Below are 25,043 nucleotides of genomic sequence, written 5' to 3' on the forward strand. Positions count from 1 at the left end.
TAGAAGTGGCATCTCACTGCGGCGGCAGGCTTGGCGAGCTTGCTTCCCTCGCTCCGTCCGCCTTTCCGCCAGGCAGCCAGAACCAAAACAGACCATTCTGTTCCTCCAGAAAAACACAAATAAACAAGTCATCAGAAGCACTCTCCTTTTCCCTGCCACCAGCCCCGCCTCCCAGCTGATTCACTGGCAGGGCAGGCGAATGTCAGGCAGCCCTTGCTGTCTGACAGGCCCCATGCAACTTCATAAAGCCCCAACGGGGGTCACAGCTGCGCTGGTCCATCTAGATGGGCTGCCCATGGGCGCTAACCTTCTGGGATATTGGAACCCCTGGCCTCTTGGCTGAGGTCTGGCACATTCCCCAGCATCAGACAAGTCCTGCCTTCCTAGATGCACGTGGGGGTGGCAGAGCCCACTGGCCGGAAAAAGGGCCCCGGTGTCCCTTGGCCTTGACTGTGGCCGGACCAGGTGACTTCACCTGCCTGGGCCCAGCCCCTTCTTCCTTCCTCTCAGAGCAGCTGTGAGGACTAACAGAGGCATCCCGCCCAGAAGGGTCAGAGCTCCGAAGGGCAGGACGGTCCCAGAGGTGGACTTGACCTGGCTCCCCTCACACAGCCGGAGCGCTCAGGACCTCTTGGCCAGGCAGGCCTGTCCCAACCCATTCACTAACCTATCCTCCCACTCCCAGTGGCCCGTCCTCCAGTTGTCCCCTCTCTGCCACAAGCTCTGGCTGGACGCAAGGCCCTGGCCCAGCTCCCTGGGCTCGGGCCTTCTCCCCAAGATGCCCCAGCTCGGGCAGCTAAGCGGGGGGCCTCCAGGGCTTCTTATCTGAGCTCTGGATTGGCCGTCTCCTGGGTGACCCCAGCCTCTCCTCTCCACGGGGCCCCGGTCTTGCCCGGGTCATCCTCGTGATTTCTGCAGTGTCCTAGGTCCTTGTACCGTGCACCATCCGCGAGCACAAGCCCAGCTTAAAGCTCTCGGGGCCCCTCACCACCCTCAAGAGGAAGCCCAAGCCCCTCCCCCTCTGCCGCCCCAGTCCACGAGGCCCCACCCCATCCCGCCAGCCCCCGCTGCCTCGCCCCACGGTTCCCCTGGCATTTTGCACTCAGGCTGCAGGGAACTCTGTCTGGAAACGCTCGTTCCTCTGGACTGTGTGGCTCCCACCTTCTTTAACACTTTCGGATACCGGACACCAAGCACCACGCCTCCCTCGTGAAGCCCAGGAGAGCAGAACGGCCTGGGTGAGGAGCTCAGCCTAGCTCTTCTGGGCCTCCGTCCACGGGGAGGGAGGCGGCAGGAAGCTCGGTGGAGAGTAACGAGGAGGTTTCCCTCCAGAGCAGTGCTCTCAACCAGGAAAGTCCCACGCCCCACACTTGGCAGCGTCAGGAGACACGGTTGGTTGTCACAGCCAGTCAGTGGGGAGGGGGCGTGCTCAGCGTCTAGTGGATGGTGGCCAGGGTCTCACAATGCACAGAGCAGCCCCCCAAAAGGAGGATTAGGCCCCAGGTGTCCACCGGGCCACGGTGGGGGTCCCTGCTCTAGGCCCTCCATCGGTGGAAGTCCCAGATTTATTAAAGCGGCTCTGGACCCAGGCTGGCTCTCAGCTCCACCCCGACTGGCTGCCTCAGTCGGGCAAGTTATCAGTCTCTCCACGCCTCACCTTCCTGTGTGTAACGGGGGCCAAGGGTGGGCTGCTAAGTGACTTCAGAGGGTTGAGCACAGAGCCGGCCCCATGCCGCTAGCTCCATAAATGCTTGCCGAGGTGCCAGAATAAAAGCCAAGCTAAACTTCCTCAATGCGTCCATGCCTCCCCAGGGAAGGGCTCCGTTTTGTGGTCCAACTCTTCATTATCTGCAGCCAGGACCCACTGTGCCGAAACGATGGAGAATTCCGTGTGAATCCTGTGTAAATGTGCAGATCACAGAAACCTGTGGGCTTCAAAACGAGGATCCCAGACACCAGTCGCCAGAGCCTTGGAGAAGCCTAGCCGTCTTGCCAAGCCTCTGTCTTCTGTCTGGCTTTCAGCTGGCAATGACAACACTTCAGGGTCCTAACCCCAGTCCTGGCACCGCCCTCCTCCCTCAGGGAATTAGTCTTTGGTCTTATAAAAGGCTTGGGTCAAGTTCCAGGCTTGATTCCAGTCCTCGTGACAGAAGAGGCTTGCTGAACTACTTCACACAGAATTATTCTGAGGTCTGAGCAGATGGCAAGATATTCAGGGGAAGCACCCGTGCATTGGAGGAAGGAAGGCTGGGGAGCTGGCCTCGGTGGGAGGAGGAGAGATTCAGACTATAGTCAAGGGATTTGCATCTCCTGCCTGATCAAAGGGAAGAGGGAACTTCCCCTAAGTGAGCATGGCATGGTGGCAAAACATCCAAGCCCCAATATCAGACAGAGAGATGGAGGCTCAGACCCCCCCGCAACCACTCCCAGTGGTGCCACTAATCTCTTCAACAGTCACTCAACAAACACTCCTTCCAAGTGGATTTTTCCTTACCATGAAAAAAATACATCTACCCCAAGAGTCAGCTTCAGGCTTACTGGGAAAATATCTGAAGCATCCCCATTAAAGTCAGGAAGAAGATAAGAGTGCCTGACAGTTTTAAAGATGGTTTTAGAGGTACTAGCCAACACGAATGGACAAGAAAAAGAAGTGAGGCACAAAAATTGGAAAGAAGGAGATGAGATTATCATTGTTTGCAAATGGCATAATCAGACACCTAAGAGAATCAGCTGAAAAAAGTATTACAAAGATAAGAAATTTCAGTAAGGTGGCTGAGTAAAAAAATACGTATTTCGAAATCATTAGGTTTTATCATTTAAACAGCAGTTGGTTAGAACAGTGGTCCCCAACCCTTTTGGCACCAGGGACCGGTTTCGTGGAAGACAATTTTTCCATGGACTGGGTGGGGAGATAGTTCAGGCGGTAATGTGAGCGATGGGAAGCAATGGGGAGCGGCAGATGAAGCTTCGCTCGCTCACCCGCTGCTCACCTCCTGCTGTGCGGCCCCGTTCCTAACAGGCTGTGGACCGGCACTGATCTGCGGCCTGGGGGTTGGGGACCCCTGGGTTAGAAGATATAGTAGAAGAAAAACCCCATTATAAAATAGCGGCTTGAAAAGAAATAAATATGAATAAACACAAAAGGTACGTGCAATATCTATATGAAGAAAACTCCAAAACATTATAAAAGAAAATGTGAACAAATGGAAAGACACATTGTATTCTTGGATAGGAATATTCAACATCATGAAAACTCCGTTCTCCTTGAATTAATCTATGAATTTAACACGATCTCAGTAAAAAATACTAACTAGATTTTTTTTTTTTTGGCAGGGAGACTACAAAAGCCAATTCTAAAGTTCGTATGACAAAAGACCTGGGGGAGTAGACTAAGAATACATTAAAATACCTCAAAAGCAACAGTAGTTAACAGTAGTTAATGAGGTACTAGCAAATGTATAAGTAGACCAATGAAAGCCATCACAATCCACCCAGATACTCAAATTTAGTATATTATAGCATACAATAAGCTTGCATTTCGCATCAGTGAGGAAAAGATGGACAATTCAATGATTGCTGTTAGGATAACTGTCTACCCATTTGGGAAAAAAATAAATTTGGATTCCTACTTTACATCCAAATAAACTACTTACATCCAAATTTTTAAAAAAATCTTACATCCAAATAAATTCCTGACAGATCAAAGATTTGAAGGCAAAAAATTAAAACATAAAAGACGTAAAAGACAACACGAGGGGATTTTTAACAATCTCAGAGTAGGGAAAGACTTTCTCTGTATGATACAAACCCCACCAGACATAAAAGAAAAAAAAATGGGTACAATTTGATTACATAACAATTAAAAATTAAGCATGAGGAAAAAAGCATCACAAATACAAAGACACACTGAGAAAATATTTGCAATGTATCCTATTGCCTTCATATGTAAAGAGTTCCTGTGAATAAATAAGAAAAGGGCCAAAAATTCAATAGGAAATGGCAGAGGACATAAACAGTTAGCTCACAGTAAAAGAAACACAAGTGACTCTCAAACATGTGAAATATGCTCAGTTTCACTCATAGTAAGAGAAATCAGTGGATGCTATTTCGATCCTACGTGCCTTTACTTAGCATATCCTCACTGCTTTTCTACCAGCAAACTCCTCCTCTTTCTTTACACTCATATCCCCTCCATCAGGGCCCTGGTCTCATGTGCTTTAATCACCTTAGGGAAAGGGGCTGCATGGGATTAATCTCTGGGTCAGGAATGTCAACCAATATGTGTTGAACAAATAACGAATGAAAAAGGAACTCAGGCCCCGTGGATTCCAGGTCCAAGCATCTTTCATGCCTGAGAGTCTTCCACATCCTTGACCTCATTTAACTACCACAGCAGCCCTGAGAGGCACGTATCACATGCCCATTTCTCAGATAAGAAGGCTAAAGTCCAGAGGGCAGAACAGGTCAGAAAACCTGTCACCTGAAGACTTTCCCAGACTCCTTCCAGGTCCACCCATCCTTGCACTGGTTGCCCAACAGCTGGCCTGGAGTCTGGGGTGTTCTGGCGGCACCCGGACTTGACTGGGGCCCAAGGCAGTGGGGCTGTGGCCCCAGCGCAGTACTTACTTGTGCATGTAGCCCTCGGAGCCAGTCGTGAGGTTTGCCTGCATCACCGCCTGGAACTCTGTCTCATTGCAGCAGTATTTGAAAACCGTGTTGTTATGGTGACAGCAGAGGATGAAGGTTTTGTTGTCCGAGAGCCGGGGGCAGTGGAAGCCAAAGTGATAGCGGCCTTTGTGGTCCGTGTATGGCTCACAGACCCGGAAATGCGCGGACAAGACTGGAAAACACAGTCACCAGGCTTGGTGGGGTCCCTCCTCAGGCCCAGCTGGCCCGAGACCCCCAAAAGTCCGTGAGGACCACGGGCAGAGCCTGGTTGGCCTATCCTAGGGTTTTGCCCACCTCTTCCCTTGCCAGGAAGGCTTTGTGGTCGTGTGAGCCTCCCCTCTGCCAGGAAGCCTGCTCTGGCTCCTGTCACCTCCCAGGCCCCCCTCGGCTACCATCCTGCTTATACTGCGCCGCCCAGACTGGGAGCTTCTTGCAGGCAGGGCTGATCTTAAGCCTCACGTGGATCCCCTCCTAAGGGCTCTGCACGCAGCTGGCACTCACTTAGGAAACAACACTAAGTGAGCACTTACTGTGTGCTTCGCAGGCCCTATCAGATTTAATCCACTTGGCCGTCCTAGCAGGCAGGTCTGGGATCCCGCTTTACAGAGGCAGGAACCCGAGGCTCAGAGGTGTACAGTGACCTACCTGAGCCGGTTAGAGGCGGTGGAGCAGGAATCCAACCCAGGCCTGCCTGGATCCGAGGTCCAGGAGCCTCTCCACTCCTCCATCACTGTGCGGACTGATGGTGGACTCACCAACAAGTCCAGGCTGGCCTGGGTGGTGAGTGCAAGAACCAGGTCCCACTTGCAGAGAACGCGGTGTCCCCCCGTATCCTGGTTTCTACTAAACCGGTGCCCTACACCCGGAGGTCCCCAAGGGCCTGCCTTGGTGGCCCCAGCTCATGGCGACAAAGCTGCCCTGGCCTTGGACCCTCATTCTCCTGGCTCAAGGCCAGAGGCCCCTATTCAGCCACCGATGACGCTGAAAAACCCAGGACGGTATTTACTAGTTGTGCTTCTGCTGATAAACAGGAGTGAAAGCCTGAACAAATATAACAATGGAAAAAAACTTGGAGCCCGCTGCCTCCAGCTTAATCAGTATCTTCATAAAAGGGACTGCTGTATCTAATTTGTATCGCTCAAAAGGGGCTTCCTAGGCTGAATACATTTCTCCAACCACCAAGGCTCTAGTTCTGCAGAAGCGCCTCAGTTAATTGAGAGCTCTGGCTCTGCTGAGAGGTTATTAGACTCCAGCCCACACAGCTCCCAGAGCCAGGGGCCGCCGAGGGGATCCCAGCTGGGCCGCGCTGGCCGGTGGGCGGGTGGGCCTCACGTGCTGGAGCGCCGAGGCTGGCTCGGGTGGCTTCGTGAAATCCTGGGCCCCTTCCCCAAAGTACAGCACCCTCTTTCGTGGGGTCGGGCAGGATCACTGCGGGAAAAGAGTCTCAGCCTTTCAAGAGGCAGGGGAGCTCTCAGCCTCGACCCTGGGAAACGGAAGACCCTCTTATGGATGCAGTGGTCACTAAGGAAGCCCCAGGTGGATGCACCACCTCATTTGATCTCATGTATTCCCATTGTACAGAGGAGCAAACTAAGGTTGACAGCGCCAGTCTCAAAGTGTGGTCCCCGGCCTGCTGCGTCCGCACCCCCAGAGCGCTTGTCACAGGTGCGGTTTCTCAAGCCCCTCAGCAGGCGTTCCGAATCAGAAACTCTGGGGGTGGGGGGCGCAGTCTGAGTCTCCGAAAGGCCTGCAGGGGATGCCGATAGACTTGGTTTGGGACCCACCGGCCTGGAGGAACAACGTACCAGAGGCTAAAGGTGAGAGGCAGAGGCAGGGAGTGAATTCCAGCCGCTGTCCAGCCCCCGTCCAGGATGATGAGAAAAAGCCCTGCCCGGGGGGGGGGGGGGGGGCAGCTCACACTCGCTTGGGGGAGCCTCGGTGTGTCAGCAGCACCCAGTGGCAGGTCAGGAAGACAAGCCGGGGCCCTGAGGCCACCGGACCCAGGGAGGGAAGGAGCAGGGTGGTGGAGGGGGCCTTTGAGCTGGGCTTCGGAGGAGCCAGGTGGGCAGAGATGGAGGTGGGGGCGGGGGGAGGCCCGGCCAGGGAAGGGATAAGGAGAAGTCCCCAGGGGCTCACCCCGGCCACCCCCGGACAGCCGGCACCGCCTGCTCTGACCACGTGCGAAGACAAGGAGGCCACTGCCGCTTCCTGAGGAAGAACGTGCCGGAGCCCAAGGAGCCCTGGCCCGGAGCCAGGACAGCTGGTCTGAAGCCTGGAGCGCACAGGATCACCTGGGCCGCCACAGCCTCTCTGTGCCTCCTTTTGCCCTCAAGGATGGAAGACCAGTGGTCTCCCGGGGGCTGGGGGCTCCGAGAAGCATTTGTGAACAGCAAAGCGTAGGGCCCGCTTCGAGCAGGGAGGGTGTAAGCGAAAGAGTGGACCATCAAGGGCAGCACTTGCGGCCTCCGGGCACGGGTGCCTCGTGGCTCTGGGGCCCGAGAGCGGAGGGGTGGTCATTAGGAGGCCAGCGTGTCCTGAGTCACCAGGAAAACCGGCCCACGCGGAGAGGGAACACCGAGGCGGGAGCCACTCTCTTGGGTCCCGGGGTCTTGGCGTCCAAGATAGGACCCCGATCACCCCCTCCACACACACACACACACACACACACACACACACACACACACACACACACCTGCGAGGCTCAGGGTCTGCGTGGCCATCATTTAACAGCCAGGTGACTGTGTCCACTGACCATGTGGCCTCCGGCAGGTCTCTTTCCTGGTCTGAGCCTCAGTTTCCTCATTTGTAAATGGGTGAGGAGCTCCTCTCTCCCAGGGGACAAGATGATCTACTGCATGAGAAAGCAGCGGGGAAGGAGCTCTGTGCACAGTGGCCCCCCAGACCCATGGCCTCGGCCTGGCTTCTTCTCTGCCATCCCAGGGCCCTTCGTGGCGTCCTTCTGAACCACGACCCCCAGCAAACGGGCAAGGGGCCCAAAGGTGCAGGCCGGTGTCCACAGCCCTGCCAGAGCAAGAGGGCACGAGGGCATACGTGCACACACGCACGAGAAAGAGAGACAGAGACAGGGACAGAGGAGGAGAGAGACAGAGACAGAAGGAGACAGAGACGGGGGGGGGACAGAGACACAGAGATACAGAGAGGGAGACAGAGGGAGAGACACAGAGAGAGCAGGCACCTTGCTGAGACCAGGGCTCGCGCTGGGCCAGCCCTGCTGGCAGGAGGTAGGGTGCGCTTCTCCAGTCGGCCAGCTTCACTTCGGAGCAGCCGAAGGACTTGGTTTATGTTCATCTTTGTGAACAGGAGCGTGAAAGCCCCCCTGCTGGGATCAGGGGGCCCGCCTAGGGGACTGGTCGGGTGCTGGGAGATGGGGCCCCGGCACCACTCTGTCTGGGTTGGAATCCAGCCCCTACACTATCTGTGCTGTCTCTGGCTGTCGGTTCCCTCTCCAAGCCTCAGTTTCCTCCTCTTTACAATGGGATGACTACAACATCGCCCGACTTTGACTTGCGGGGGTCAGGAGAGAATTCACTGCATGTAAGGGTTTCTCCCAGGACTTACCGGCAGCCACCGTTAACCCCACAGTGTCCTCAAGAATCTTCCAGCTGAGCTCCCCGAGGCAGGCACGTGGGGCACAGCACACAGTAGCTTCTCACCAAACAGCACCAAACGTGAGCCCCTCACGAGGCTGATGCCACTAGGGCAGGCAGCCCCCTCAGCACCCAGAAGCCCGGCTGAGCTAGCACGGACACCAAGAAGGGACCACCTCCCCCTCCCGCCTCGGGCCGAGCATCACGGAGGTTCTACCTGCGGAAAGCAGCAACGAGAGGACGGCGAGCACGTTCAAGGGCTGCTGGCCACAACTGGTCATCGTTTGGCTTGCATCGATTCGTCAAGCGCTGCCTGTCGAACGAGAGCCGGGAGAGGCCGGGTGTGGGCTGTTTTGTCTGCGGTGCAGACACTGGCTTTGCTGCCCATGGCAGGGCCGGACGGGCACGGGCAGGGAAGCAAGTCTGCCGGGAGCAGGGGCCGGGCCGCGGAGGATGGAAAGGCCGCCATCCAATTTCCCTTCCGGAATGAATGTCCTTCCCCCACCGGTCAGCTGTCATCTCCCTGTCTTTTCACGGCAAAATGAGACTTAAAGGAGGACGGATGGCTCAGGTGGTGGAAATAACCAGCGGGCTGAGGCCGGTGGGCACGGGAATGAGACCGGTGGTGAAGGAGGGGATATGAGGCGAGCTCATGAGCCTGCAGGGGCTGGCGGGACCCAGGTCTCCCTGCTGTGTCGCTAACGGTGACTTCCATTAACCCCACCCCACCCCCACAGCATGCATCCAGCTGGCACCTTCCAGGCATTAGGGACGCGGCAACGGCAACGAACTAAACAGACTCGAGATGGAACTCAATAGAAGCTGTCCCTGCCCTGGCTTGCATTCTAGTGAGCAGGGCTGACAGCTCACAGATGAGTAGTTCAAAGGCTATGAGGTCCCTGGGGTTGCCCCCCAAAGACTGAAAGCAGAGACTCAAGCAGATACTTGTACACCCATGTCCATAGCAGCACGATTCACGATCACAAAAGGAAGAGACGACCCGAATGTCCATCGACGGATGATGGATAAACACTACGTGGCATGTACTACAGTGGAACATTACTCAGCCTTAAAAAGAAAGGAAATTCTGTCACAGGCGACGACACAGATGAGCCTCGAGGACATTACGCTCAGTGAAATAAGCCAGACACAAAAAGACAAATACTGTGTGATTCTACTCATCCGAGGTCCGTAAAGCAGTCAAGTCCATAGAGACAGGAAGTAGGATGCGGGGGGGTGGGGGGTGGTGCCGGGGGCTGGGAGAGGGGGAATGGGAGTGAATGTTTCATGGGGACAGAGTCTCGGTGCGGAAAGATGACAAAGTTCTGGAGATGGATGGTGGTGATTGCAAGAAGTGTTGCATACAGAGGGAGCAGCAGGTGCAAAGGCCCTGAGGTGGGAGCAGCAGGGAGGCCAGTGGAGGATGGGGGGAGGGGTGGGTAGCAACAGGCCACCTAAGGCAGGGCCTTGGCCCTCAGTGGCCACTTTATATCAGGTTGTTGAAACCTCAGGATAAACCTGAGGGACAGGTTCCCTCACTATCATCACCCCACCGCCCACCCCGCCCCAGGGCTTTGGGAATGGAGGCTGGGGAGGAGGAGCAAGTGTCCTCTGTGTACTCTGTGTGGTCTGCTAGAGCCCCACCAGGGTTGTAGCTGCATGTGGCTGGGCTCCAGGCCAAACAAGGTCCTGCACACTACCCTCTACTCTCACGGCACCCCTGATCAGGGAGAGCTCCGGGACCCCAGCTTGGGTCCAAGGCAGCTCTGGATCCTGCTGACTAGCGGGCAGGCAGGGCAGGAAGCCAAGGGGGCAACCCAGAGGCCGGAAGCTTCGGACCGAGGAGACAGCGCCAGATTCACAGCCAAACACAGGGTGCTCACAGCCAGGCCCTGCTCCTGCTCTGGGGCCTGGGGCTTCTCACCTGCAGCATGGGTGGCAGGGAGGCACCCAGGTTGTCAGTGCTGCTCGGAAGCTTGGTGAGCCAGAATAGGAAAAGGGGGTGGCAGGGCTGTTGGACGAAGCCTGAACGCCTTAATATGATGCTTACTCACGGTGATGTTGGTGTCAGCCCCTGGGGAGGGCCCCGCGAGGGCCCCGCCCACCTCTCCACGAAGGCCTCTCTGCTCCCCCAGGAGCAGCCCTGCCCCCAAGGGCTGTGAGCTTCTTAATTGCTCTGAGCCTGGGCCTCCTCCCTGCCTCCCTCAGGGCCCTCCTGGGAGGATGAAGGAGATTAAAGCATTTGAAAGTGCTTAGGAAAGGGTTTCCTACTGGTGAAACCTAAAGATCAATCCTGGAAAATGCACTGTGGGGGTGGGGAGTGACAGGTCCTCTGAGATGGGTCCTCCCTGCCATGTGGCCCCATTCCGCAGATGGGGAAGCTGAGGGCCAAGACGGGTCTCCAGATTCCAAGCCCTTCTAGCCCCTGAAAGGTGGGGTTGCTCACTTTTTAAGCCGGTGCTCCAGTCTGAGAGCTGGTGGGTTCATTGAACAAATGCTTGGGTGGGGGTGGGGGTCCACCTCTGCCAGGTGCCCAGCCCTCCTTCCTGCTGCTCCCGCTCCCTACAAAGTCCTGCGTATACTGAGGGGGGCTATCACTCACACCTGGGGTGCCCTCCTCTCTTTCCTGTGAGTCCAAATCCTGCACCACCTTAGAAGCTGTTACAATGCCACCTCCTCCAGGAAGCCTGCCTTGATTCCATCAGCTGGAAGAAGTTTGTCTCTCCATTGAGGTGTATCATATTCTATCTCTTCTCTCCAATGTGTTAATTCATTTATTCATTCATGTATTCTCTCAACATCCACTTGCTGACCCCCACTTATCCGCTTGCTGGCGCCCGGAAAGGGCCTGGGCCGGGTTCTAGGGACTCGGGGTGTCCTGGGTGAGGGCGCCCAGAAGCTCTACCTTATGGGACTGGTCCTCATGCCCTCCTCTATCCGACTGTGAGAGTGCTGGGCCAGGGCCTGGCCAACTGGGGGTCACACAGACTGGGTGAGGCTCCCAGCGCGACTGGCACCGGCCTCAAGCCCTTGGCCCGTTGGGGGCGCTGAAGCAGCGGGCCTGTTGTGGATGTGTGGGTCCCGCACAGCACAGGTGTAACCCGGCACAGTGATGCACTGTGACTCGTCTGTCCCCTGTCCAGCAGGGTCCCCCGTGATCTGCTCAGTCCCCTCTGCCTGGCCGTGCGCCCTCCGCCCTGCCTGGCCACCCACGGCTGCCTCGGGATGAGTCAACGGGTGACAGAAGCCAAAGCCCTGTTGGTGGGACAAAGGTGGAGGTGGGGGCTGCCCCACCTCCTCAGACCCCCGGGGAAGCTTAGGTGCTGGCACTGAAGGCTGAACCCGTGGTGGAAAGAAAACCCCACCATGCGTCACTGGGAAGTTACATAAAAATTCCATTTCTAATGACCCAAGACAGCAAAGCTATAAGCCAGCATCTCTATTCCTGGCTCGGTGGGAGAGCTGCTTTGGAAACTCGGCGGCTGCCATCCCTGTGAGGTTTCCATGAGAGGGCCAGCTTCAGAGGGCACACCATCAACAGCACCCATATTCACCTTAGCCCCCCTGTGGGGTCCGCAGAGGGGGACCTGGGCGTGTCACGCTGTCAGGTGCCACCACCTGGGACCCTCCCCCACTGGTGACATTTGGGGGAAGCCCCTCCAGCAGAGGTAGGAGTTGGGGCTGAAAGAGTGAGCATCCCTCATCCTGCCCCCTGGGACCAGCCCTGGTCCCAGGGTCTGCGGCCGTGGGGCTGCGCCCTGGGACTGGCTTAGACCAGCCGGGCTCTTCACAGGTGCTGGACGCTGGCTTTTCACCACGTTATCTCAGATAGTCCCCGACAGCCTGATGAGGCAGATATCAAACTCCCCCCTGGTAAAGTAAGACACTGAGGCTCAGAGCGGTGAAGTGACTTGCCCAAGGTCACACAGCCACTCAGTGTCTCAGACAGGAAGCAAGCCCAGCCTCCAAACTCACTCTCCTTCCTGGCACTATAGGAGTTTCCAGAGCCTCCCAAGCCCCCGACCCTCACTCCTCAGAAAGCACATTTACCACAGACAGATTCGATTTATTGACCCGGGTTCTATTTCTTTGAAAACTGGTAAACTACCCACAATGGTAGCTGGTGGCCAATGATAAATCTCAAATAACAGGGAGAACATTCTGGATGAGCAGGACACCCCAAGCTGACCGCCTCCAGAATCACAAGTCAAGCGCGCGACTCTGCATCCACCCCTTGGGTCAGCCGGGGACTGCTGTTCCCAGATTTGAGGATTATTTTTAAACAACGAATTTGGCGAGGCCTGAGTGGAGAGGATGGAGGGCATGTGAAGAGAAACAGAGCCGGCGAAGATGAATTAAACCCCACTGGCAACAACAACAGATCTGTTCTCGGTCAGCCAGGCTAGGCAGGGCTCGGGAGGGAGGGAGGGGAGGCGGGCCCTTGGTGTGGGGCGGGGGCACTGCCATGGACCCTCCAGGACGCCCACGCCTGGCGGCCCCTGGCTCAGTTCCCGGAGGTTCCTCATCCTCTCTCGGCTTACCCCAGACCCCTGCTTAGCCCACCATGACCTTCCCTGGGCGTGGCCAAGAGCACCCCCTCTTGCCTGGACCAGGTCAAGGGCAGGGTGGCCTGGAGGGTGGGCCTTGGGTTTGCGCCACACTGCCTGGCTCCACCTTTTGTAACCACACCCTGTGTGACCTGGGACAAGTGTCCTCAGTCTCCTCGGCCCTAAAAGGGGGATGAAAATAGTACCTAATTCACAGAGTCCTTGTGATGATTGAATGAAGTGAGGCATCAGAGTGCTTGGAACGGGGCTGGTGCTCAAAAGTATCCGTGGGGAGTGCTCCTTGCCGCTAGATACCTCTGCCCCAGCCTCGCCCGCCAATCCAGGTCCTACTGACTTCCTGCAATGCCCATCTGACCACCCGCCCACTTCCTTAGGGGTCTCGGCAGATCCAGGTTCAAGCCCATGCTCACGTCCCAGGCCCCAGGTGGTCTGGCTCTTGCTGCCTCCTCTGTCTCTCGCTCCTCCTCAAGGTTCAGCCCTCCAGGATGTGCCTCTCCTCTGGGCCTTTGCACACGCTGTCCCCACACTGGGGACACCCTTCCCCTCTCCGGCAGGCGGGCAGCCTGGACCCGGCTTTTGAGGTTCGGCTGCGGTGCCCCTCTCTCAGCAGAGCTTTTCTCCCCCTGATTCCCTCACTCCCCTGGGTGGGCTCCCGAGGCTGGCATGGGCGGGAGCCTGCTGCCCGATTCGTCTGTGTCCCAGCTTGAGAGCAAATGGGTAAGAGAAAACGGGTGGCAGGCGGGGGCGTTGAGAACCCAGACCCCTGCCGTAGGGGCCTGACCTCTTTAGCCCCGGCCACCTGAGCCCCGCGTTTCCCAGCAGCAAGAACAAAGACGGGCACGTGACTAGTTACACACCTGTCACCCAGACACATCCCACCTTGCCCCAGCCCCGCAGGGGTGCAGCTCTGCCGTCAGCCCCGTGGCGGGCGGGGTGAGGATGGGTCCCGACCCAGCCTTCCGGGCATCGGGTGCCGGTGGTAGAGCACGGGAGTCGGGCCCTTTGCTCGGGCTGGCCCTTCCCTGGGCATCTCTTCCTCCAACTCGGATGTCCAAATCAGACCTACCACGGGGTCCGGCTCAAATGCCACCTGGTCCATGAAGCCGCCTCAGCTACTCGTCCTCCCCACCCCCAGTGGCCAGGGAGTGGGTCCTCTTCTGCATGCCCGTCAGTGAGTACCTAACAGGCCTCTACAGGGGGCCAAACCCAGCGCTGGGTGGGGGTCGGATTCAGCCGCAAACAAGATGGACCAGGTCTGGTGGCCATGGGGCGACGGCCTGGGGGCGACGGTCAGGGAGCAACTGATTCTATGATGAATTAGTAATTAAGCTTGGGCATTCTTCTTCTTCTTAACAGTAGTATGAGCATTATGAATTAGTAATTAAACAAGGATAGAGCCCTTTGGGGCCTCACAAACAGTCCTGTGGGCAGAGCAGGTGCCCAATCGACGGGTATTGGAAATAACCCTGGAGACAGCCACTGGGCGCCCACCCTGGGCCGGGAGGCGCGCGGACCACTTGACTCCGATGAGCTCACTTACTTCTCGACACCCTTAGGCTGTACCACCGCCCTCCCCGGGGTGTGCGTGGAGGGGCGGGCGGGGCAGAGCCAGGATGCCAAGCCCGCACTCTGCTCCCGTGCCCTGTCTCCGTGGGCAGATGGGCGTGTTCACGCATCAGGCAGCACACGCCTGCACACGCCTGCCTGCAACAACATGCACGTGCGCATGTACACGCCCCTGCCGCCCAGACATACACGTGGCAGGCACACACGGTATCAGCGGCGACCTTATCCTCCAGCAAGGCCCCAAGTCTCCAGGGCCTTTCTTTGGTGATGCAGACCTAATCCTGAGTTTGTGAACTTTTATTTTTAGGGCAACACACACTTGGAGGTTAGGAGATCTCAGTCTGCAAAGTGAAGTCCAGGAAGAGACGCCGGTGTGACGCAAGATCAAAGTGCGTCCTCCTGACCCCTGGGGCCTGCGGAGGCAGCGGCCGGCGGGTGGGAAGCAGGAAACAAGACGACACGGGCCTGCGACAGGTTTGCCTGCAGCCGGGCTCTGGGCTGCACGGCCAGCAGTCACGGCCACCGCGAGGCGCACCCCAGCTGGGGCCCAGCCTGTGTCGGCAGCCCCTTTCCCTTCCCACATCTTCTCAACCGCACTCCGGCCCTGAGGTCCGCGCTGCTCCCATCTCGGTGGCCTGCACCCCACCCCGTGAATCAGTCAAGCACATGGGGCCTCCCTCTACTTCTGTCCCCGAAACCTACCCTCACCTCGGAGCCAGAGAGCTGCCTCTCACGATGCAAATCCCATTGCATCACTCCTTGATTAAAACCCTCCGAGGGCCTCCTGCAGCACGGGGTGGGGGGATGTGGGCAGGGGGAAGGCCACCTCCCCGGCCAGGGAGGCCCACCCCCCAGCCACACCGGCCATCCTGCAGCCCCTTCACCATGCCCCACACCCCACCCTGTGGCTTCCCTTCACCTGGGAGATTCAGATGGATCCCCCAGTGCCTGTGTCCTCCAAGAGGCGTCCCCTGACCCCAGCACGAGGTCGGGGACCCTGCCGTGTGCACTCATGGCCTGTCCACCTCTCCTTCGAACACGGATAGTGGTTTATAGTTGCGCGCTTGCACAGTGGCTCTCTCCGAGCTGCGTCTCTCGGCTCCCCTAGACTGTAAGCTGGACAAGAGCTGTGACCCAGGACCGGCGAAATAATTTGCAGGGCCCGGTGCAGAATGAAAAATGCAGAGAACCATTTTCGTTCAAAAATCAATAAGCATTTCTAGACAGCGACGGCGGAGCATTAAACGAAGCGCGGGCCCTTCTGAGCGCGGCTCACACACCGTGCAGCTGGCCTGGCTGACTCGGTTTTGGATTGTCACAATGCAGCATGGGCCCTGGCACATAGCAGGCACTTTATAAACACTTGTTGGCTTGGCTCAGTGAGTGCAGGCTTTATCATCTCCATTTTTCAGATAAAAAAAAATGGCAGCTCAGAGAGCCTAAGTGATTGGCTTAGAACTGGAGGCTGGCAGGGCTGGGACTTGAACTCAGGTCTGTCTGACTCCAAGCAGGGGCTCAAAGTGGGTGCTGGGGTGATGGCACAGGTATTGGAGTCAGTCTCCCCCGGCCTGGAATCTGAGCCCTGCTGCTAAGTAGCTGAGCGTTCTAGGCACGTTATTTCACTGGCCTCAGCCTCCTCGTCTGTAAAACGGGAACCATGACCCCCGCCCCTTGCTGGGGACCTGAAGAAAGATGGAAAGGACCAGGAGTGCTAGCAGGGCACTCGGCACATCGAGCAAATGCTCCATAAATGGCTCTTATCCGGTGTTGCCCACTGTTGTTTCCAAAGCCGGTGGCTTAGGTCCCCGGGGAGTTGCTGTGCAAAGGGAAGTGTGTTTGAACTCTTCCTTTCACGCCTGGCTTCTGTCTTTAGTTAGCACTGACTTCCTTCTACCCCGCCTGCTTGTTAATTGCTTCCCTGCAGGGCGCAAGCTCCTTGAAGGGGACGGCGGGCTCCTGTGCCTCTCTATCACCCACAGAGGATGCTTTGCACACAGTAGGTGCTGCTACTCAAAGAGCGGGAACTCTGTCAACACTCATTGGCCTGGATGCGGGGTCCACTTTATTGCAAAGAGCAAACATTCTGATGGGAACGGCAGAGATGCAGGCAGAGGCCTGAGTGCAGCTCCCACCGAGACGGGGCGTCAGCTTTCACTGCCGACACCAGGAGGGACCTTGGGCGTCAGCCTTGTGGTGGATGCCACTCCTCTAAGCCAAGCAACCCCAACTCCGGAGTCCAGGGGAGCCCAGGTGGGACAGCGCCTGGACCTACATCCCTTGACCCCCACCCAATGTCCCCCGCTCCATGGGGCTACTGTAGGGTCAGCTCAGGAGGGGAGAGGCGAGCTCTGCAAAGTGCGGTGTGGGGTGTCAGCGTGGGTGTGACCACGGGACGGCGTGCTGGTCACCACCAACTTGGAAACCACTCCTGCCCCCCAAGTCCCTCCTTCAAGAGGACATGCTAGTTGATTCCCAAAAGGGCTCTCCTTCCTCAGCGACATCTCCACCCCAACCTCTGCCAACTGGGCTCTGGGTGCAAGTTCCAAACCTGGCTTGTTTCCATCACCCCTTCTTGGGGACCTCACCGAGTCCTCCATGCATGTCCCTTTCCTGAATGTTTGAGGTGGGCCCTGCTGCTCTCCCATTTCACAGGTGAGGAAACCGAGGCCCAGGGAGGGGAGAGATCTGCCCGAGGGCACGCAGCCAAGAGAGGCTGGGCTGGAAACTCCAGTCCTGCTGAAGGCCCGGACACTCTGCTCCCTGCTCAGAGCCACACCAGATCACCAGGCGCATGGCTCCCCCAGTTAAGGGGAGGGCTTAGCTGAGAGCTCGTGAGGCCCTCTGCCTCTATGTGTTCTCCCGAATTATTTGGCTACACCATGGAGATAAAACAATCCCTGTAAATCTCAGCGGCATTTTTTTCCCGCTGGAGAAACACGAAAATATCACATGACGAATGGATCACTTAAAGTGTCAGGGCAGGAAGAGGAAAGACAGGCCCACAGACTGTCGGAGGGCAGCCCTGGATTTCTCTCCCCACTCTGGGGGCCTCTATTCCGGCCTCCCTCCGTGGGAGGGGGCTCTGGCCCCAGGAACCTTCCCTCACTGGGGAGAACAGAAACCAAAGCCCAGCCTCAGTTTCCCATCTGTAAGTGGGGATAACACGCCCCCCTTGAAGGGGTGTTGGGAGGGGCCAAGGAGGTGATGGAGGCATTCATTCATTCATGCATTGCCTGCCGAGTTGGGCAGCCCTGGCCTAAGGATTGCAGACACGGTGGTGAGCTAAACAGACCCCTCCTGCCCCTGTGGAGCCGGCCACACGCGGCGACTCCGGGCACCTGAGCACAGAGGAGGGCCCTGACCTGGTCTGGGTCGGGGGTGTCCCCAAGGAACACGAGATCTGACAGGTGAGATCTCAGGCAGGCTCAGCTGGACCAGGCGAGGTGGGCCTGGGGAGGGAGCACCCCAGCAGTGAGGCCGGCACCTGCAAAGGCCAAGGGATGGGGCCGAGCTCAGGGAGGAGGCGGGTGCCGTGGGGCAGGAGGAGGAGGGCAAGGGAAGGAGATGCGGCCGGAGTGGCAGGCAGTGAGCGATCCTGGCACGGAGTGGGTGCCGATGGGCCTCTTTGGGGCCCACCCTCACCGGTCATGAGGACTGCCAGAAACCGGGGGCTTGGCCCTCTCAGGTGAGGAAGCGGCGGGGAGCAGAGCGGAGGACAAGTAAAGCCAAGTGGGGAGGAGCGAGCTGCTTGAGCACCTACTGTGCTCCGGGACAGCTGTGCAGTCTCACGCCTGAAGCTGCCGGGTGAGGGGCGGGAGGGAGGCGCTGGCCCTCGCTCACACAGGGACCAGCCATGACCCTGAGGGGATCCCCGGGGTCTGCCCACCCTGTCCTCCGCCTGGCCACGCCGGGCCAGCCGGCTGGGTGTGCGCACAGGAAGAGACCTCCGGGGCAGCTGGGTGCAAAGGGGAGGTGGGAAAGGGCACCAGGTCACCAGGGCAGGGCCCCAAGGGCAGCTGACTTCGGGAAAGAGCTTGAAGGGAGAATGGGGTGGGGCTGAGGTTGGAGGCTGGAGGTGGTCCAGGTCGGACCCTCACACCTCCCCCGCACTCCCTGTTTTCCCTCCCATCCCAGCTTCCTTGCTGGTCCACAAAGCACGGAGCTTGTCGGAGCATTTGCCCCTCTCTTCACCCACCGTGTGGGCTAAGCTCCCGATACAAAGACACGAAGGCACAGAGATGGTGGGCAACTTGCCCGAGATCACACAGCCTGCAGGCAGACGAGCCGGAACTTGAGCAGGTGCTCCGGGGCCAGCACGTGTGCTCCTCACACAGGGCTCCCCGCCTCTCTGCCCAGAGCCTGCTCTCCCCCCACCTGCCCGTCACAGCCTCCCCTGGGGCCCCTCACATCCTTCTGGGACTGTGGGTCACTTTTGGCCCTGCCTGGCTCCTTCCCCAGGCTGGGCGCTTGTCCGGGGCAGGGACCCTGGCTCGCGGCTGGGCTCGGTGAGGGTGAGCCCCTCACCCTTCTTGCCCCTGAAGGAAGGTGTGCCCGTGCATATGCCGTGGATCTGCCCGGCTCTGGATGGCAGAGACCAGAAACCCTGTCCCTCGCAGCCGCCGGCCTTCCACTCCCCACCGTGATCAACCCTACACCCCAATAAAATGAGAGGGACTCAGGCGGGCCTTGTATAGGCAAAGGAGCATGGCTGCCGGCCTGTGTGGACAGGAACTCAGCTGGTTCTTCTGGGGCCAGGAGGAGGCTAGCAGCTGGAGAGAACCTCAGCCCTACGCCGGGGACCCAGCTCAGGCCCGGGGCCTGGGCCGCCACCTGGGGACCGTCCCCGGGGCCAGGCTCAGGTCCCCCTGCCTTGGTGTCTTCACAGGACCTCACCAGGAGTCCCATTTTACAGGTGAGCAAACCGAGGCTGTTCTCTGGGAGGTCTCACAGCTCGGAAGCGGCTGAGCAGGGGTTGCAGGGGCGCATCTGGGCTGACACGTCACAGGACGAGAGACCACGCGTGTGGATTCCCCCCGAGGCCCTCAAGGTCCTTGGTCAGATGCGGGTCAGTGATGCCGCTGCTGGAGGCCATCCTCCGTCCCGGGCACTGCCCAGGTGAGGTGCGTTCGTGAGCGCGTTCAGCCCCCTGCCCTCCGAGGAAGGAAACCGGGGCACACGGAGCCCACGAGAGGGTGTTGTCCGCCTGACTCCAAAGCTGGGCTGCCTTCCTGGCTGTCCCCTTCCACGCACCCCCAGCCCATCTCCAGCCGGCAGCAGAAGACCTGTCCACCAGGGAGGGCTGTCCGCTCCAGCTGCTGTCGGAGACACATCATGTGACCATCTGGACACAGTCAAAGGGCCCTAGGCCTCTACAGCCAGGTCTCCCCTGCCCCCAGGCACTGCGCCGCCCACCACCATCTCCACACTCAGGGCCCTCTGTACCCCCACAGCGGGCACTTCTGTCGTGGCCAGTGCCACGGTGGCATTTCAAGCCAGGCCACAAAGGAGGCTGGCTCCTTCTCCCTCCCTCCCATCGCTGGATCCTGCCTGTCCAGAGCTGGGCCAGAGATAAACCTCTTCTCTTGTCCCCTGAAGTCACAGGTGCTCTGCTTACGGCAGACAGAGTGCCAGGTCCAGACAGGCCTGGGTGCCCCTTATCTAGTCACCATCCAGGTGGACAGTGGCAGCCCAGCGTGACTGGTGCTGTGATGGGGAAACCAGGGGGCCACGAGAGCCCAGGAGAAGTGCCCGAGCCAGCCTGGTGGGGTGGGGGGGATGGGGATTTATTTAATCCTCAGGCGATTAGGAGGTGCTGGGATTAGCCTCAATTTACAAATGAGGAAACTGAGGCACAGAGAGTTTAAGTAACTTGCCCTGGGTCACCCAGCTAGTTGCGGTAAAGCTGGGATTCATCTCACCAGAGGGTCTGGCAGTAACTCCTGATGGACCGGTAAGTGTGGGAGGGCAGGCCCGGCAGAGAGACTAAGACACACGCAGCAAAGTGGGGTTCATGCGGTGCAATAAATACGGGACCAGTTTGGGGGCAGTGCTCACCCAGGTAGCGGGGTTTTCCGTCCCGCCTGTGGTCTGAGGTTCAGCACAGCGGCAGAGAACCAGAAGGAAGGGCTCTGACCTTGGGGTCCGAACGCCTGGGCTCTGCCACTTCTCAGCTGTGTGACCCTGGGCGAGTGCCTTCACCTCTCTGAGCTGGGCTGCCTCAGCCAGATCCTGGGCACCTACGTCATATGAAAGTGCAGCTGTATCGTTGCTTTTACTCCTGGTGATGACCCCATGCGGTAGGAATTCCCTCACTCCTCTTTAATAGAGCCTGTGGTCACAGCACAGACCAGCCTGCCTGGCGGGCTGGTGCCGGCGGAGGGGGTGGGGGGGGCCGGGCTGGAGAGAGAGCAGGACCCCACAGCAAGCTCGCGGAGGCTAATTTCACGGCATCCTCTTGCGCACGGTGGGTCCTCAGTGACTGTGGGATGAGAGGCATTAACACCCCTCCTGGGCTCAGCAAAGGCCCTGCTGACCCCCGCGGGCACGAGGTACCAGAACGTTCTCGGAGGCTGTTTTTGAGAGGAAAACCCTGGAGACGGCCCGGCTAGAGAGACGGGAGAACGCATCGCAGGATGTCCAAACACTGAATGCTCTTACGGCCGCCAAAGTGAACCGTAGCCACACCAAACGTCACGGGGCATTTCAGCAACCAGGGCTCAGGGAGAAACTTCGGTCCCCAGATCAAACTGCACGATCCACTTTAGGGAGCTAAAAAGAGCTATTAAAAATGTAGAATGCATGTAGCCGTGATAAGGGCACAGAGAGGAGTGGGGGTAACGGTGGCGGCCCCGAGGGGACGGGGGTGGGTGTTCCAGCTGTTACGCTGGCTGGTAGGTTCAAGGATGTTTATCCCTGTGCTGGGGTCTTCTGACGCCAGCAAGGATTTGTCTCCACGTGGACTCCCCGCCTCCTCCCGGGGAGCCCCAGACACTCGGCCCCGTCAAGTATTTCCTGGCCATAAGCTCTCGATGACTCGGTTTCCTCGCCTATAAATCGGGGACGCTGGTCATGAAAGGCCCTCCTATGCTCGGCAGCGTGCCCCGACCAGGTGGGCCCCTGTGAGGTAACCCAGGCGTGGAATCCCAGCGCCACCTCGCAGCTGCCCGGGCAGGTCACCTGGCCTCGGGGAGGCTCACCTTCTCCTCTGTAAGTGGGTGTCCTGCCCCTTCCCACCCCTCCCGGGTCACGGGAAGATGAGAGATGAAGAGGGAGCCGTGTGGGAGGTACCCTCGATCATTCACAAAGTGACATTAGATGATTCAGGGGTGGCGGCACGGGTCTCTGCCTGAGCCAGGGGGTGAAACCAGACAGACGTTGGTAACTGAATGCACCGCAAACTGCAGGTGCCAGGGCTGGAGGAGGCAGCAGAGCCCCTGGTGGGGGCCAAGCGCTCTCAGCTGTGCCCCTGACACCCTGCCTTCCCGCCATCAGGCTCCCCCAACCCAAGGAAGACAATCACATTCTGACCCGCCGGGGAGTCGTCGCTGTCATGGATGGCGGACCCCGGCGTGGAACCCAGACATGGAACCGACCGAGCCAGGTAACCGAGCTGGGCCTGGGGTGCCCTGGCACGTGGTGTACCTGGGGTGAGGTGCCTGGGTCAGGGGTGTCGCATGTGGCGGAGAAGAGCCAGAGTGTATCAGCTCAGGCCCTTGGAGAAGCAAGGGACCTCTCAGACCCTTGGTTTCCTCTTCTGTCTAAGGAGGATGGGGTTCAGAGTAGGATGAGGAGGATGGAAACTGTTGCGAGGGACCCTGGAGGTGGCTGGACCGGGGTTGCCCGGAGTGTGGTCCCGCGCCCCGCGTGGGAGCTGATTAGCAGCGCGCGATCTGGGGCCCCCCCGGGACCCGTCGGATTAGAACAAGGGTGGAGGCAAGGAATCTGCATTTTACCAGCCTTCCAGGGGATTCTGACGCACGCTCAAGAATGAGAACCACTGGGCTAGGTCAGAGGCGGGGACGTTTTTCTGTGAAGGGCCACACGCTAGATATCATGGGCTTCGTGGGCCAGGAGGGCCCATCACAGTGACTCAGCTCTGCCGTTAGAGCAAGAAAGCAGCCCCAGACAATACCGGCTGCAGGGCAGTGGCTGTGTGCTAATAAAACTTTGCTAACAAAGCCAGGCAGCCCCGTTTTCGAACCCCCGTGCCTTGGTACCCAAAGTACAGTCCGCAGCCCGTCGTGGCAGCATCTCCAGGGAGCTGGCAGGGCCTCCACCTGCTGCATCCCAGGCTGTGTGCTAACCTGTCCACACTCAGTTCTGCAGGCGGCTACGGGCCCTGCGGGTTCCTTCTGGGTCGAAGGGGGGCCGGGAGGCGGGGCAGCTGGGAGAGGGGCCGCCTAGCCAGTCTAACAAACCATGGCACCAACGCGGCTAATTGGAAGCAGCTGCTGTTGCAACCAGAGACTTAGCTGTGATTAAGCGAAGTTGCCTTTAGGCCAATCAACTTGAAAATTATGCAAACAGGGCCGCAGCAGAGACCACAGGGATGGTGCCGGGCAGGCTCCGCGACCCGGCCTGGCACTCTTAACCCCCCACGGCCGGCCTGGAGGGCCCACGGCCACGTTCCCATGGACCAGCTCCACTTCTGGGAATTAACAAGCCTCCCAGCCCACACTCTTCTGTAAACCGGCACCAAAGCTGCTGAGCGGAGAGGGAGGCGACCCAGCAGCCACCCGGAGACAGTGGATCCACCCCCGCAGCAACCCCGTTTGAAAGCGGCGGCTAGCCAGGCCTGGGTCGCCAGCCCGGCTGGTGGCCACACTGGCCCTCAGTGAGCCAGGCAGGGGATGCTGCACACCAGGAGGGCTCCCTGGAGGCAACGGCTGAACATGGAGGAACACAGGACACTCCGCACGGTGGCAGGAGGCGGCTCTCAGCCAGCCTCCCCGAGCGCTTGCACGTTCTTGCTCCCCGCCACCAGCCACCAGCTCTCCCGGGCCCCGACCTGGACAGATAGCGGCTTCCTCCTGGGACCATCTACACTCCTGGGACCCCCCGGCACCCCACATTTGTTGCACCCCACACTGAACTCCTCAGCCATCCTAGCCCACTGGGCTTTGCTGCCTCCCTCCGTAGGCCCCTCCCTCGGCTGATGTCCCAGGAAGCGTCAGTGGTCCGCCACCGGAGTGGAGTGAGGGGCAGGGGCCGGGAGAGAGAGGCGGCGGACCCCCCTCACCACGCCCCTCCAGGGGCGCTCCCTGAGTCCTCATCCCGTCGGAGGATGGCAGTGTCATATGTCCTAGGAGGTGGGAGGGAAGCCCAGCTCTCAGGCCGGAGGTCGTCATGTCCAGGGGCTGTCAGGTGTCTGGTTAGAGGCTGGATTCTGGAATCAGCCCGAACTGCTCTGAGCCATTTCACTGGCATTTTTCTCTTCCTGTCTGCTCGCCCCTCTTCCCAGCCTGGGGGCACCTCCCCAGCAAAGCCAGTATCAGCCGGCACTCCCTCGGTTTAAACCTGCTTTTGCTCTGTCCTCCCCAAACTGGTGACCCATTCCAATTCTGAGTTTGCACTCTGGAAACAAAAGAATTGCTAAGAAATGTGCCCGCAGGCATTCAGAGAGGCCAGAGTCCTCTGACCATCCCCCAGGCGGGCTCTGACACCTAAGACACTTAAGAAGGAGCAGGTAGCAAGGGGCCGAGCACAGGCCCCTGAAGGAGGGAAGTCCCCACCCTCGGGCTGACGGCGCCCCTCCCGGCGGGGGAGGTCCCTGCTACTGGGCCGGAGGCTGGTGCCCGGATGAGCCTTTATCACGTGGGTCCTACAGGGGCCAAACGCAACTCCGGGGCCCATCATAGCAGGCTTCCTCCTTTTCAAAACTGAACGTTGCTTATCATGCAGAGAAAATTGCTACATTTTATAGTATAAGTTGACAGCCAGGTAAACAGTATTATGGAGGTCTAATTTGTGTGCCACTGCGGGTAATGCTGGCTCCAAAATTTCTGGGGAATGGAGAGGTAACATCAAAAAGCATTTATGGGGGGGCTTCCCTGGTGGCGCAGTGGTTGAGAATCCGCCTGCCGATGCAGGGGACACGGGTTCGAGCCCTGGTCTGGGAAGATGCCACATGCCGCGGAGCAACAGGGCCCGTGAGCCACAACTACTGAGCCTGCGCGTCCGGAGCCCGTGCTCCGCAACAAGAGAGGCCACGACAGTGAGAGGCCCGCGCACCGCGATGAAGAGTGGCCCCCGCTCGCCGCAACTGGAGAAAGCCCTCGCGCAGAAACGGAGACCCAACACAGCCAAAAGTAAATTAATTAATTAATTAATTTTTTTTTTTAAAAAAGCATTTATGGGAGAGCCCTGCCGACAGGAAACCAGGTCAGAACTGGGATGCGAGGGCGGGACTTCAAGGGGAGGTGGGTGCTAGGCCGGTGCCTGGCAGAGGGCGGCCAGAGAGAGGACAGAGAGGGCAGGCAGGCTTGCAGGAGGGGACACGGTTGCCCTGTGACCCTGGGCACGCCACTTAGCCTCTCTGGGCCTCTCCCCAGAAAGCGGGGTGCTAACCCCAGCCTCACGTGGGTGGTGTGAGATTAAATGAGCCGGTAGAAGTGAAACCTGGCCCGAGCTGGGA

At 58.7% G+C, this 25,043-nt stretch overlaps 1 protein-coding gene across 8 annotated transcripts in view; it reads right to left on the reverse strand.

Moving 5' to 3' along the window:
* The window catches only part of SHISAL1 (shisa like 1), a 97,580-nt gene that overhangs the window by 41,982 nt on the left and 30,555 nt on the right, over positions 1-25,043 (reverse strand). For 5 of the 8 annotated variants that reach the window (XM_055082420.1, XM_028484070.2, XM_028484069.2 and 2 more), the window contains exon 2: positions 4,627-4,840. In XM_055082420.1, coding sequence (XP_054938395.1) covers positions 4,627-4,840 — 214 coding nt within the window. Of the gene's footprint in view, positions 1-4,626; positions 4,841-8,493; positions 8,590-25,043 lie in introns of all 8 variants that reach the window. The other 3 variants (XM_024127148.3, XM_028484073.1, XM_028484074.1) reach the window with 1 other exon arrangement.

This window comes from Physeter macrocephalus, unplaced genomic scaffold (assembly GCF_002837175.3).
Source record: "Physeter macrocephalus isolate SW-GA unplaced genomic scaffold, ASM283717v5 random_118, whole genome shotgun sequence".
NCBI classification, from domain to species: domain Eukaryota; kingdom Metazoa; phylum Chordata; class Mammalia; order Artiodactyla; family Physeteridae; genus Physeter; species Physeter macrocephalus.